The sequence below is a fragment of the Neophocaena asiaeorientalis genome, unplaced genomic scaffold (assembly GCF_003031525.2).
Source record: "Neophocaena asiaeorientalis asiaeorientalis breed wild unplaced genomic scaffold, Neophocaena_asiaeorientalis_V1.1 scaffold31, whole genome shotgun sequence".
Taxonomy (NCBI): domain Eukaryota; kingdom Metazoa; phylum Chordata; class Mammalia; order Artiodactyla; family Phocoenidae; genus Neophocaena; species Neophocaena asiaeorientalis.
Window position 1 is genome coordinate 4,901,257 of NW_020175320.1, and position 16,292 is coordinate 4,917,548.

Below are 16,292 nucleotides of genomic sequence, written 5' to 3' on the forward strand. Positions count from 1 at the left end.
AAAAAAAAAAAAAAAAAATGCCCTCCTGCCCACTCCTCAAAAACTCCTATTTATTCTACAAATGTCATCTCCTCTCCAAACTTTCCCCAACACATTGACTCACTTTCTAGCGGTATTTATTTTTTCTGCTGCTCTTATGACAAGTTGAGTGTCATTCTTCAACAGCATTATTTATACACTATTGATTAATTATTAATGCATAAGTGTGTCTTCCGGGGGTATATGCATTCTTTGAAGGCAAGTGCTCTATCTTTCTCATTTTGTATCTCCCAGAGTAGGGCCCATAGCACAGTAGGCTCTCAACAAATGTTTTGTTCAATCAAATGTTGAATCAGTAAATATTTAAAGACAGATATTTCTCAAAAAAATGTCCAGGGCTTCCCTGGTGGCGCAGTGGTTGAGAGTCTGCCTGCCGATGCAGGGGACACGGGTTCGTGCCCCGGTCCGGGAAGATCCCACATGCCGCGGAGCAGCTGGGCCCGTGAGCCTTGGCCGCTGAGCCTGCGTGTCCGGAGCCTGTGCTCCGCAACGGGAGAGGAAAAAACAGTGAGAGGCCCACGTAAAAAAAAAAAAAAAAAAAATGTCCAATACTGCTAGGAAATAATTCAAGGAAATTTAAGAATAACACAATGCACAGATTTAGTAGATTTAGCTAACCAACTAGGACTAAATTGTGTAAGACAGTAAATGTGCTTAAAGGTTCAGAGAAAGGTTAAGCATATACTATTCATCACTTTCATTTTACTCTTCTCCAGTTATTCTAGCTTTGTCTTGTCAGGGGTAAGCTCCTTTAGAGTATGAACTATGCCTTTTAATACTTTTGTGGTCAAATATGAGGCACAAAAGTGCACATTTCATGAACCTTTGATAAAATGAGGAAATATTTCCAAGGTACAGGTAGAACTAAATGGGGAAAAGGAAGAAAAACCTAAGTCTTCTTTCTAATACTAACTCTGAAAGCATATTGTCCTCTGTGAAGCATATACCATGCGCAAGCAGGGACAGACAGACAGAGTGGTGCTCACCAATCCATCTGCTCTTCAAGAGCAGTGTGGTAGGCCTGAGATGTACTCAGGACCATCACCAGTAGCTTCTGTCACAGAGCATCATGCTGCTTGCTGATAATGGAGGACAACTGATAACTGAGGTTGGAACGTGGGCAAAGGAGAGAAGGTTGACAAGGCTGAACACCATGTGGTAAGTGCCAGTCAAGAACAAGCAGGCCCCATAAGACAAGGAAGATAAGACAAGTCATCACCCCTGATTTGGGGCTAGGGATCAATAATATGTCGACCTTAAGGACTCTCGCATTAATTTCCCCACTCATCAAAGCTCAACATTCCACTGACACTTTGTAGTGTAGGATATGTTTTTTATCTATATTGTCTCATTTCAGCTAACGTGGAGTTTGGTGTCCACTTCTTCGTTTCAGAATTCAAAGAAGAAATTAGAAATTTGGGATAATGGTACAGAGTCAAAATAATCATTAATGGAGTAGAAATACTTGGAAGAAGCTAAAGCAATTCAGAACATTTTTATATCTGCAGCAAGCAACATTGAAAAGAACACAAATTTAGAGTATTCTTATCCCCCAAATGAAACTTAAATGAGATAATACATGTGAATATTCTAGTAAAGAACCTAAAATATAGTAGGTGTTGGAATCCATGCAGATCGTATAAGCATTTTTTACTTTTCTTGCTCACAGCAGTGCTCAATTATACATGATGAGTGAAAAAAAAATTCCTGGGACTGGTTAATAATGATCTTTATTTTCATGCAAGTTCTTATAAATTTTTTTTATATCCATTCAAAACCCAAAAAATTATATATATATATATATATATATATAATTTTTTGGGATATATATACATAATACATATATAATTCAATACCTGGACTATGAAGTAGTAAGACTGTGTACTAAGTGAGGTTATAGAACTGCTTTCTCCAGAGTCTTAAAAATAGGCCAGATTCCCATATGTCAAAGATGGAGCAATTATGGTCCTGCCCAAGGGTAAAAGGAAGCAATGAGATAATCACCCAAATTCCTTCCAGATTTAGGATTGCGTAAATACTCTGATTAGCGACAACACATTGAATATTTACTATTTGTCAGATATTTTAAAAATAATCCCAGAGTCAGTATTTCACAAGTGTTTCTTAAATCTTCTACCATTAATCCACACTTCATAACTTGGGTTTTCAAAACCAGAACTACACATTCATCTGACCAAAATATGAAATCTACAAATAACTGAAGATAAAAAAAAAAATGTTCAGTGGGTTTAGATATAAACTGCATCCTCTGCATTGTTTAGCTTCATCATGAAAATTACTTTAATTTCAATGCTGGAATCAAAACAATCCAGCCTGCTTAAAAGATATCTACTGTCTACTGTAAAGTAATAACATGTTTTTGGAGACTTCTAAGTGCATATCTTGGAATTTCTAACTTAAATGCAAGGTTTGGAAAATACCAATTGTTGATCGTGAAAGAATGGTTACATTTCATCATGACAAAGAGGCAAAAATAAAGTACTTAGGCTCTTATTTCCTCGTGTAAATTACATATGATTCTTAAAAATAGGAGCACATAATTTTTAGGATTAGTGAAAAAGTCATTCAAATACATATGTGTGTATTTTATGAAAAGAAATTTTCATTGAATGTTTCATGAAAATAAATTTGAAAAATACTAAACATGCACTCAGATAAAACAACAGAAATAAATATAAATATAGACTTAGGAGTTAAAACAAACTGTGATACAACTTTTCTAAGAAACAGAAGAAGAGTGTGTGAGTTGGTAGGTAAAAATGGGTGAAAATGAATCATGTTCATAATTAAAGTTATTTTATAAGTTTGGTGGTTAGTGGATTCTTTAAACCTATATTACAGTACATCATACTAAAGTCATGTGTTTTGTTTTTTAGCAATTTGCAGAAATTTTTTTTAACTTAGCTAGAAAAAGATCACTTTAATAGCATAAGTTACCTCAAATACCATTTAATTGTTCTTTGTGTAATTTGCTGCAAGAAAATTTGTATAATGCAGGAGTGAAACTGGCTCTTGAGTCATTTTAAAATTTGGGTTCTTTTGAAAAGAAAAAATTCAGTATTTATAGCTCTACCTTCCTAGCACATCAAAAATCTATTCTAAGTAAAAGAAAGGTCATGTTATTATATTCAGGAACTCTACAATAAGGAAATATTACCAAGGTTTTATGAAGATTTACCACTATCTGAAAATCAGTTAATTAAAATTAAGTATCCTTCTTGTCAAATTATTAACCCAACTAGTAAAACATATGAGTCTATTATCTAAGTATGTGTTTTCTCACCTTTATTCCTTTTATGAGAACTAATTAACAATATACCTATATACCTTCTCCTATTCAGTTATACTACTTAGCAAACTATGTGAAAATACACACACATTAGGGGTGGGGTAAATCATGAGACAGAAGACTTCCTCAAATCACTACATACTTATATATAAACCTTCTATTTATTAAATGCTACCACTGGTAGGTGTTGAAAAACTAACCACGTGGACTCTACAAATATGAGATTACAATTAAATAAATAATAAGATTTAACTCACCAGAAAGATGACCAAAAAATGTTCCCCGATAAAGCAATTATGTGAACAACAGTGCATTGTCAGAAAACAAAAATAACCATATCATTTTTAGCTAGGTAAAGTATGTGTACTGGTTTTAACATGTGGTGTCCATCAAAGGCAAGCTACATATTTCCAGGGGTAACTTGAATTTGCCAATATACTGTGCAGTAGATTAGGCAGACAAACATTTCAGACGAGTAAAAACACAGAATTCAAGTAAATATTAATTTTTGAAAACCAGATATCCTCAGTTTATAATGTTGGTTGGCAATCTAGTATGCAGTCAAAATCCCTGTGCTAGAAATGTCTTTAAGAGATAATAGCTCCCTGCACTGCTATGGTCCCTGGTAAATAAAAATTATAGGTACCCAATTTTGAAAGGTATATTAATCTGAAATAAAATATAACCTTCAAAGAAATCTGAAAAGGCCTACCAAAGTTTTAAAATTTCTTTTGTGCTTTTCCCTGTATTCGGTTATTATACTGGTTTAAGGAAGCTACTCTCTTGTACATAACATATATATTAAAGGTGGCAGCCTCAATACAGTTTTTACAGAGGGTTCTGGAATTTACTTGGGCATTCCCAAATAAATTGGGAATTTATTTATTATTATCTATAAATTTTATGTCACTTCTTTACAACAAGAATTTCTTAAAGATAATAGCAATTTGAATCATAAATAAAATTAATTAACCATGTGATTTCAGAAGTGGGAACTTAGTTTTCCCTTGCCTTAAGTACTGTAAAGATAGAGGCGATAAATCAAAACCACTAGTTTACATACTACAAAAAATGGCAATGCTGTAAATTAAGTTTGACTTTATACATTGTTTCAAGAAATGAATCCAAACTAAGATTGAATCACTTATCCTTGTACCAAAAATATACTATTAAAAACCATCATCAACAACCGTAAGATACACACAAAAAAGTCAGCAATCACCTCAACAGAGATTAAACAAAAAAACTGAATTTTTATAACTCCTTCAATACTCGGTTGCCCTAGAATTAGCTTGGTGGTTTTTTTTAAAGCAGTAATTTTAAAGACTCTCTACAGTGAGAGGCTCATTTTATCTGGAAACAGCTAGTGGCACAGTGATATTAACGCACAGAGCACTATGTATTCTTCAGCTGACCTGCTCGCCATTCATCTCACACATGTGTTCTGTATTATGAACAAAATTCAAATGTCCTATTTGCTACATTTCTAAATCACTGTTGCTAATGAAAAGCACTCCAGACACCTCCAAGTCCCATCTTACCACGTATGAGCCACAGTGAAGCGACGACGCTGCCGAATGCTTTTATTCACCAGCAACTTTCTGAAAAAGCATGGTGAGTTCCTTGGCGAACTGCGTGGAGAAATTTTAGGAGATGTAGGTCTGTTTCCCGGTAGTCTCGGAAGCTCAAGTTCTAAGTGCATTTGCTCCTTGAAAGTCTTTATGTAAACCTCAGATTCAGAAGCGGTAAGTTCTTTTGAAGAATCTTTTGCTGTCATGTCTTATATGGAGTGCTGGCTTTCACCATCCAAAACAAAAACCTCAAACATAGCAGAGACACAGCTGCAGGTTAGGAGGCTGGTAAGTCTGCAAACTGTTCCCAGTTTAATTTAGGAAGCTGTGGCTCCAGTGTAGGAGCTGCTTAGAGCAAGAACTGCATAATCGAAGAATGGCAAGTCAGGCTGTCACAAGGAGCTTTATCAGCCTGGCTTTGCCTCTGAAAATGCGCCAAAGTGCTTCCTATGTCAGTAGCCTCCTTGTGGATGAGGTCTGTCTGCAAGCTACACACTGACACTCGCTGAATTCATTCAGCTGAATATATCAACTCATGAAATATTCATGAGGGCTTCTGATAAATCCTTTGCATGTATTTTTTTAAAAAATCTTTTCAAACATGCTGCATCCACTAATGGATAGTAAGCAAAACCCAGTCACCTATGTTTGTTTGCACAAAGAGCAGAACCAGAGCCCATCCAGCACGTGCGATGTTTAAAGTCTTCATTCAGAATTATCTTTCTCTGTAATGCACACAACAGTAACTCCACCTACCAAATGCTTATTGGCCCAGGACTATTTAAACAACTGCACTCTGTTTCCCCCTCAACAACACCCTCCATTGCCCAGATTTTCACATTTGTGAAGCCACGCTCATCATCAGTGAAAACATTAAATCAGGGATTGTCAAAAAGCCTAGCTAAAACAGCCCCCCCAAATTCCATTTCTGAATGAAAGAGCTGATTTGCTGAAGTTTTTTTTTCCCTCTCCCCTCCAAAAGATCCAAAACCACATCCATGTAGAAAGTGTCAGCTAACAGGAAAACATTAGATTTGGTTCATTCCCCTAAGGAATTTAAAGACTAATCTTTAATCCAATAAAAATTGCCCTCATTCTTCTGCTCAACTTCATTGTCCCTGAGGTGCCCACAGCAGCCACTCTCTGTTAGATGTAAAGTCACTTCTGAAAGTCAAAGTTCCCTAGAATGGAAATGGAGGTAACAACCAGGAGAGATGAATGCTCCCCGTCACACCTGCAGGGTCCAAAGTCAAGCATCATTCATGTGTGTGTGCACGCATGCACGTGCAGGTAGATGTACACAACAGTGTCTGTGTGAGGGTATCTTTACTTGCTAGCATGTGTGTACTTGGTTCACAAGGGCATGCCAGTGAGACATATGGGCAGGGGAGTCCAAAAAAATGTCTCAAGTTCCAAAGCAGATCATTGTAACCTGAAATATCATTTAGAAATATACTGGCATGCAGCTTCTACACTTTAAAAGAAGTAAAAAGAATATTTTAGTGCTCGAAGTGTACAGATGCTGTGAAATTCTGTACCTGCAATGTCTACTACTAGGGCCAACCTGATCTCACACAAATTTGGCAAAACAGAACTGGGGCTAGTCAATGTGAGTGACAGTTCAGGAATGATTCACAGTAAGACTTCAGTGAAAAAGCAAGAAATTCATTTTTTCCTCTAAGGCGTGAGAACTTCCACCTTTATAAAATCATTTACATATGTCATATACTCTGGCTGAATATCTAAAGGGCTGAATAAGAGCAGACAATGACCTATGTATAGGAAAAAATAAACCCCACTCTAGCCCTTGGGGGAAATGGTTTAAACTTAATAGGAAGGATTTAAACTCCGAGTTTACAGGTACTGCCTTGGAAGGATATAAGTATTGCAATAGTACCCTAAAATATATTACGAACAAAGGCAAACTCATGGAATTTTAAAGTTTGAGTGAATCCCAGTAATCACCTTGTTTGGTTCCTGATTTTAAAGACGAGGAAACAGACATAGAGAACTTCAGTGACTTGTCCAAAGTCCTGTTTGTAGTTGACATTAGAGCAAAAGCTAAAACCAAGGCTTTCTGATTCCCAGTTGAATGTTCTTACGTTATACGATAAGAGAGGTCAACATAGTCATTTTGTCCAGCAAAGCCCTAGCACACACACTTTATATATTTGAAGATATTTTAACTGCTCTATTTGAGAATAAATTGTTAGTAATGTCATGAGAGAAAATATAGTTAAAGCTATCTATTATTTACTACATTATGAAAACAAAGCTAGGACTTTCTTCCAACAATAATGGGATATAAAACTGGAATGTGAGAATATGTGAAACTGCCAATATTCAGAGTGACTTATTTGCAAAAAAAATGAAATAGCAATTTGAAGTCTTATTCACTTTTTAAGGCTGCCAAAACACAATAAGCATTTTAGGGGTTTTTAAAAATTATGGCTCTCAAAATTATGGCAAATTTCACCACCCAGATTTAGTATGTGAACTGGGATTCAGATAAGGAAATGTTGACATAAACTTACCTAAAGCAGCATAGCGGTACTATTATAATTACTTTCTAATTCTTACTGTCAACTTACGTGACATTATGTGACACTTCACATTATTCTCTCTTTGCCTACTATGACAGCCAATGTCCCAGTTAAAGAAATTTTGAGAATCATCCTAAGAATTAGAATTCTCAAAAATATGTAAAGTCGGTTAATTCTACCTACTCTAAATAACATTTAGGAATACCAAAGACAGCTAATTGAAATACAAAGCTTAAAAGATAACCAGACTGGGCTTCCCTGGTGGCGCAGTGGTTGAGAGTCCGCCTGCTGATGCAGGGGACACGGGTTCGTGCCCAGGTCCGGGAAGATCCCACATGCCGCAGAGTGGCTGGGCCCGTAAGCCATGGCCGCTGAGCCTGCGCGTCCGGAGCCTGTGCTCCGCAACGGGAGAGGCCACATCACTGAGAGGCCCGCGTACCGCAAAAAAAAAAAAAAAAAAAAACCAGACTGTTTCAAAGTCTGAATTAGTTACCTCTTAGAAAAGGAAATGCATGTTTACAGATACATGCACAAAAGTTTGTTTCTAGAGTCAAAATACTATAGAAAAACTTGATACTGTGTTAAATATTGAAATCAAAGATGAATATAGACGGTAAAAGACAGGAGATGGTATCTAAGAAAATGTAAAACAAAAGCACAGTAAAAGCAAATAACACCCTGCCATAGTTTAGCAAAGAATATACTGTTTTGAGAGAGAGAGCCAGAGAACAGGAGAAAAAGCCAAGAAGAAAGCAAATAGAGTTATTGTGCCCTTCTGAGTGCCTCGGAAGGAGCTAAAGAACCATAGTGAAAACCCTCCTGTCCACACATAATGCTTAGCTATTTCTCCTCAAAGGGAGAAATGAGTAACTGAGTCAATTTATTAATGTTCAGATAATTCACCTTGGGAATTACTTGAGAATTCCAATTACAGCTAGGTCTCAATTTTAAATAATGAAATTCCTGGTATCCACATCCTGTCAAAGCAACAAGAATCAAGAATTATCATCATAAAGTATCATTCAAGGATCTGAATAGAGTTGTATGGTCTACAGTCAATAATGTATTATGTATAAATATTATGGACAAACCAAAACGTTGATTTTTCATTAAATTGAAATGGAAAGCAAATTAATTTCAACCAAATAAAATGATAAACTTACAGTGCAAGTATTATAATAGTTAAAATGTTTTTTAAAGGTAACAGCTTTGTAATCAATTTAAGTGAAAATAATTGTACTCTTTTTATATTCAATATCTTTCAGACTTTAAAAGTTAACTTGGAATATATTTTCTCTGAACTGAGTGACTAATTTTTAACTAACTGTTCTTATAAAACTAAAGTATTTTAAAGGCACAAAACTACTGATTCTGTGCAACAATATTATACATAACAGTATTAAATGCAATATAACATGGCTCACATTTACTGTAAATACAAAGCTAGAGATTTGAAAAGACAGAGTTTATTCAGAAGTTTCTTTTTAAAGAGGAACAGATTTAAGACTGTCAATATTAACAGTTAAATTACTGTGGATTATATCTTTATTTATATCATTATTCAGTTCTCTTTTTTTAAAACAACACACCATCTGAGCACCGCCATTAGGTTCTACTCAATTGAGTAGAAAATACACAAGCTCTTCCTTCAGTCAGACAAGGTAGTAAGTAAATACAGAACAGCAAGAAACAACTGTTGCCTCTTTCAACAGAATACCCTACTCACCACAGACGGCAACTCATCCCAATTTCTCTATTTCAGTTAGCAGAAATGGAACTAGAGAATTATTCTAACATGATTGAAGAAAAGACAACATTCAACTGAATGAAAATATTAATAGTTGTCTAGCCATCTTGGAGAAGAACAATTAGCTGACCACTCTTAAGAATTAAGAGATTATAAAGAAGAAATTTACATTTATTGCATACCTCCTGGATGCCAGATATTATTGTAAGCATTTTTAATAAGTTGTTTCATTTGGTTCTCATTACAAACATATCAGACAAGTGTTATTGAAATGCTTGTTGGACTTCTCCCTAGTATTAAACCATGAGGTCTTTTAGGGCTGGGTTGAGTTTTGTTCATTTCTAGAACATGGAACAGAGTTTGGCACAGAGTGGATACTCACTAAATTTTGTAGACCAAATGCACGTTATTTTGCCCATTTTCCAATGAGAATATCAAGACACAAAATTGCATAGCATTTAAGGAGTTGATCCTACACCAAGCTTTTTATAACAGAAGATACCTAATGAGACAGCAGAGGGAATGCAGGCTCCTAGGGTGGTCTAGTCATGTCACTAGAAGTATATGTTCACAAGTACTAAATGCCTTGAGTCTGAAGTTATCTAGCGTATTATTTTTATACAATGATATGAAGGCTTCACTTTTATCCATATGATACAATTAATTACTCATCATTAGTAAACTGATGTTCTAGAAAGATCAGTTTTAGCCTTAACCACCTTCAGTGTCACCTGAGTCCTAGAGAGGAAGTGGGAAGCCTGTACTCTAAATGCTTGAGCATGGTATCATAAAGTTCTCAGAGATTATCCTATTCAAGAAACAAAAACCCTCCAGTGGCTCAACATTACACTCAGAGTAAAAGCAGAAGCCCACACAATGGCCTAATGTACTCCACAAGCACTGGATTCATCTCTCAGAATGTTTCATAGTATACCATAGTACATATTTTCATTTGTCTCCTGAACTAACCTATGAGCTCTCTAAGGACCTAAGCTATCAATATTTTACTTATCTTTGTATCTCCAGAGCCTGAGATTGCATCTTGATTGATTAGTATTTATTGATGGAAAATATGAATAGAAAATTAAGGTACTGCCCCAAATCATGTTCTCCTGTTAGTCTCAGATTTTTCTTTCTGTCTTGAAAGCTAGTCCAGTCAATATCCTAACTTCTTATACTTGATCTTACACAGGATTTCAAAATGAACTTCCTAAATCATAGCCATTTGGCTATGTTTTGCCATTTTAACTAGCATTTCTTTGTTCTTTAAAAAATTATTATTATCATTATCATCATTATTATATTATTATTAATATCCTCACTGCAATGCAAAAGCAGAATACCTATGCATTGCAATCTCTGTTCATTTGGTGGTATACAGGCAGGACAGACTTGCTATGCCCTCTCTTCACACTGCTTTCTGGTTTTGGCAGAGTAATTAGGTGCTTCTTTCACAAGGCACATTCTATGAAGGGAGACTGCACAGACAAAGAAAAACTAAGGGAGCTCCTCTCTTTGTTTCTCAGGTCATTGTTAACATCAAGATATATTAGCAAGGATGAGTCAGATACCTATATGCAAGGAGAGAAACTCTTCCCTTGGTGTTTTAAAATCTGCATCAAAAGAGGGTACTCCAGTTCCCAAAGATAATACTAGCCTGTCAGCAAATTACCTTATAGGGTGATTTCAAATGAATATGATATTAGGAACATGTATGTTAAGTACAAAGGCACATTTGGGAAAACCTCTTTCTCTAAAATGAGCTTTCATCTTTTTGTTACTTTCCACCCTGTCAGCAGTCTTCTATGAAATATGTAAGAAAAAATGATATAGTATTAATCTACAGTTTAAAATTTTAAATGTAAATAATTATCTCTGTAAGACCAATTAATTATGATACTACAGAGATCATAGAAAGAGTACAGCACACATGAAAATTAAGTCAAATTCATTCCACTGCTCTTAAAAAGAGAATAATTTTCAGGGATCCATTTTGTGTTTAAGTATACATTTGCAAGCTAAACAAAATTTTCCTAAATTAATATTTTAATTGCATGAGTCTAAAAAGGGTACAGAATACATATCAATATGGAAAATATTTCCAAAATAGTGGGTTAGATCAAGATTGGCTCACTTAATTTCAAGATTTGTTTACTTATTACACATTTTGTTAATTTTAAATCTATTCATATTAAATTTTTTAAATTCAGTAACATTAATAATGATGGCTTTTTGACTCATAATTAAGAAAATAGAATTTTATCTACCAAGAGCGACTAGTGTTAAGAAGTAACTCAAATTTAATTTCATATAAATATTTCATATCATTAACACTGTAATATTAGCATATGTAAAATTCAAGACTGGAAACATATTTATATAAGCATGCTGAGCTTTGTAGCAAACATTTTAAAATAAAATATATATTTTGGGGGCTTCCCTGGTGGCGCAGTGGTTGAGAGTCCGCCTGCTGATGCAGGGGAAGTTTTATTTTTAAATGCATCATACAATATGATTAACAGTTTTGGTGTACTGTTCTATGAAATTTAACACATGTATAGCTTCATGTAACCACTACTACAATCAAGATACAGAACAGTTCTGTCACCCCCCAAAATCTCTCTTGTGCTATACCTTTATAGTCATATTCTCCTCCACTCCTAAAAGATGGCAAGCCCTAATCTACTCTCCATCACTATAATTTTGTTACATTTATTAATAACTCATTCCTTTTTACTGCCAAATAGTATTCTGCTGTATGGATGTACCACAGTTTGTTCATCCATAGAACACTGAGCTGTTTCCAGTTTGGGACAATTACGAATAGACCTGTTATAAACGTCCATGCACAGGTCTTTCTATAAATATATGCTGTCCTTCCCCTATTGTAAATACCCAGGAGTAGGATTGCAGGCTCATGCGAAAGTATACATTCATCTTTACAACAAAATGTCAATCTGTTTTCCAGAATGGTTGCCTCATTTTGCATTTCCATCAGCACTCTATGAGAGTTCCCAGTTGCTCCACAGACTCACCAGCACCTCTTTTCATTATTTTTTATTTTAGCCATTCTAATAGATGTGTAGTGGTATCTCATGCTGATTTTAGTTTATATTTCCCTAATGGTTAATGTGATTATCTTTTTGTGTGCTTATCTGCCATCAATATATCATTTTTGGTAATGTATCTGTTCAAGATTCTTGCCCATTTTTTAGTTAGGTTGTTTCTTTTTTAACAATTGAGTATTCTTCCCCAATCTGCCCACTAGTATTTACTTTTCAGAGTTCTCAAATAGCAATCCACGCATTTCATCCAGGATTTAAAGCTGTATTCAGTGGTTGAAACAAAATGGAATGTAATTACTCCCAACTCGCCTGGAACCAGAACCTTTAATAGAACACAGTCGTCCCTCAGTATGCACAGGGGATTGGTTCCAGGACCCCACACAATACCAAAATCTGCAGATGCTCAAGTCCCTTATATAAAATGCTGTAGTATTTGCATATAACCTATGTACATCCTCCTGTATACTTTAAATCATCTCTAGATTACTTATGGTACCTAGTACAATGTAAATACTAGGTAAATAGTTTTAAATACAATGTAGATGCTGCGTAAATAGTGTAAATCGTTGGTAGCATGCAGCAAATTCAAGTTTTGCTTTTTGTAACTTTCTAATTTTTTTCCAAATATTTTCAACCTGTGGTTGATAAAATCTGTTGATGTGGAACCCACAAATCAGCAGGAGGACAAGCAGTAACATTAGTTACAAAATCTGAAATTTTCAAATTGATTTTATAGTTTATAACCCTTTTAATTAATCAGTGCTCTTTCCAAAGCCCCCAATGTTTACATTCTTGACTTTGCTGTTTCTTTGCTTCTTGGGGCTTGCAGCCTGGCCCATCTTCAAAGCTCACTCTTGCAGTGATTAATCCTCCATGCCACCACTGGGGCAAGGCGGTGGGGCAGGGCGGGGGGCAGTAACTATCATCAAGGCACAGCAGAAGGTTTCATGCTTTTTGTGGCTATTGAAAGAACCCCTTCTAGAAATGGACTCTAGGTGACTCCCATTCTGCATCTCCTAGCCTCTCAATCTGTATCTTCTTTCCCCACTGCCAGCTGTGGCACCATGAATACCTCTTAAAGAAACCTGATCTTTTTGCTCCTTCTCTTTACTTCTATTATTTCTACTAATTCATACACTCTTCAAAGATACACTTACTGAGTAGGTACTATGTGCTAAGAATATGATTCCCTGTTTTCCTTGGTAAGCCTGGGTTATTGCTTGAAATTTGCACACTTGTTACTAACATAATCTAACATAATCACAATTCTAAAAAGCTCCATGCAATTTTAATTTTATCTGCCTTAATCAGTTTTTAAATTATTTTAATTAACTTTTAAAATTTATTTTGCATTGGAAAAATCTTTTTTTCTATACATATATAGTAAGTCATCACTGGCATGATAGTACACTTTCTGAGAAAGTTTCAGCATCAGACTTACAATTCCTTTCTTGTATGTATGTGCCACACAAAATATTTTATGCTCTTAGAGAGTTAAAGGCCATAATTTATTTTTTGTTTGTTTGTTTTTGTTTGTTCATTTCAGTATAGGTTATTACAAGATATTGAGTATATCCCTGTGCTATACAGTAGGCCCTTGTTGTTTATCTATTTTAAACATAGTAGTGTGTATATTTTAATCCCAAACTCCTAATTTATCTCCCCCTCCAATCCCCTTTGGTAACCATAAGTTTGTTTTATATGTCTGAGTCAGTTTCTGTTTTGTAAGCAAGTTCATTTTTATCATATTTTTTAGATTCCACAAATAAGTGATATCATATGATATTTGTCTTTTTCTGTCTGACTTACTTCACTTAGTATGATAATCTCTAGGTCTATCCATGTTGCTGCAAACGGCATTATTTCATTCTTTTTTATGGCTGAGTAGTATTCCATTGTGTGTGTGTGTGTGTGTGTGTGTGTGTGTGTGTGTGTGTGTATACCACATTATCTTTATTCATCTGTCACTTGACATTTAGGTTGCTTCCATGTCTTGGCTATTGTAAAGAGTGCTGCTATGAACACTGGAGTGCATGTACCTTTTCGAATTAGAGTTTTCTCTGAATATATTTTTTTATGTGTTAGCTTCTTTATCTAAACCTCTTACACACAACTAGAAAGTGTTTTTTTTACTGTTACTTTTTTAAATTAAAATTTACCTTTTTTTTAAACATCTTTATTGGACTATAATTGCTTTACAATTGTGTGTTTGTTTCTGCTGTATAACAAAATGAATCAGCTATACATATACATATATCCCCATATCTCTTCCCTCCTGCGTCTCCCTCCCTCCCACCCTCCCTATCCCACCCCTCTAAGTGGTCACAAAGCACCTAGCTGATCTCCCTGTGCTATGCGGCTTCTTCCCACTAGCTGTCTATTTTACATTTGGTAGTGTAGAAAGTGTTTTGTGCATGCTAAACAAATGTTTAAAAACCCAGGAATATGAATCAACAGTTATCTATTCATTTACTGGTGTTAGTTAAATGTCAACTATGAGTCAAGCACTGTGCTAGTCTGAGGAAAAGTGCAATGAATAAGCTAGACGTATGCCTGCCCTCATGGTACTTAAAGTCTAATGGCACAACTATCACAGCCTAATTCTAATCAATATTCAAAACTAATTTGCCTCCTCATTCACCTGATCTCCTTTTAAAGGAGGTCAAAACCAGGTTCTCTTCTATTTCGCTCCGTACTTGGAGTCTTCCTTGTCTCACAGTGGATTATTCTTATCCTGACTGTCCAACAAGACGAAATATGGATGCATTCTTTGTACAGAGTTTCAGGAAGTTTTTTCCCCTTAGTCTACCCTGTCAGTGCCTATTCCTTGCTCCTAACTCAGCCTATGCTTTTTTTAATATTGAAGAGAGGTAGATGTCCATGCAGTAATACACACCAACAAATACAAACAAACAAAAAACCTCGTTTCAACTCTCTGTGAATTCCAACTGGGGCACAGGCGATTTCTGTCCCATTTTAATAATAACTGGCAAGTAGTTTTTCATTCTATTGAACCAAAGTCTGACTCTCAATAATGTCCTCCTATTGATTTTAGTTCTGTCACCTCGAATTACAATGAATAAACCAACTGAATACCCTTCAAAGATGCATCCTCTAACACATTTATTTTCCCTCCTAAATAACTACAGCTTCTTCAACTTTTTCTTATGAAACACAAATTAGTTTTTTTTTTATAATACTTAGACTGAAACCTTGTGAGAGGTGTATTAATTAGTTTGCTGGGGCTGCCATAACAAAGTACCACAGACTGGGTGGTTTAAACAACAGAAATTTATTATCTTACAGTTCTGAAGGCCAGAAGCCCAAAGTCAAGATGCCGGCAGGGTCAGTGCCTTCTGAGGGCTGTGAAGGAAAGATCTCTTCTAGGCCACTCTCCTTGGCTTGTAGATAGCCATCTTCTCCCTATATCTCCTCATATCATCTCTACTTTATGTATGTCTTAGTGTCCAGATTTTCCCTTTTTATAGGAACACCAGTACTACTGGATTACAGTCCACCTTAATGACCTCATTTTAACTTGATTACCTCTGTAAAGGTGATCAAGTCACCTTGAAATGAGAGGTTTTTTGTTTGTTTGTATTTGTTTGTATTTGTGTGTGTCACTGTATGGACATCTACCTCTCTTCAATCCTATCTCCAAATAAGGTCACATTCTAAGGTAATGGGATTTAGGACTTCAACATAGGAATTCGGGGGATACATTTCAACCCATAACATTCCACCCTCTGACCTTCAAAATTCATGTCCTCACATGCAAAATACACTCACCCATTTTAATGTCTCCAAAAGTCTTTATTCTGTCATCAACTCTAAGTCCAAAATAATTTAAACCATCCAAATCAGTTATGTGTAAAACTTAAGGGAAGATTCATCATGGAGCAAAGTTCCTCTCTATCTGTGAACCTATAAAATCAGAACACAACAATGATGGGACAGACATAGGATAGATATTCCCACTCCAAAAGGGATAAATTTTAAGGAAGAAAAGGGTCCCAA

The 16,292-nt window shown here is 35.5% G+C and overlaps 1 protein-coding gene across 2 annotated transcripts in view; it reads right to left on the bottom strand.

Annotated features, from left to right (window-relative positions):
• PDE4B (phosphodiesterase 4B) overlaps positions 1 to 16,292 on the bottom strand; it is a 601,255-nt gene that overhangs the window by 382,795 nt on the left and 202,168 nt on the right. Inside the window, exon 1 of one of the 2 annotated variants that reach the window (XM_024765582.1) lies at positions 4,891 to 5,301. The exons of the other annotated variant lie outside the window; for it this stretch is intronic. Coding sequence (XP_024621350.1) covers positions 4,891 to 5,126 — 236 coding nt within the window. The 5' untranslated portion in view covers positions 5,127 to 5,301. Of the gene's footprint in view, positions 1 to 4,890; positions 5,302 to 16,292 lie in introns of those variants that run through there. 2 annotated transcript variants of the gene reach the window in all.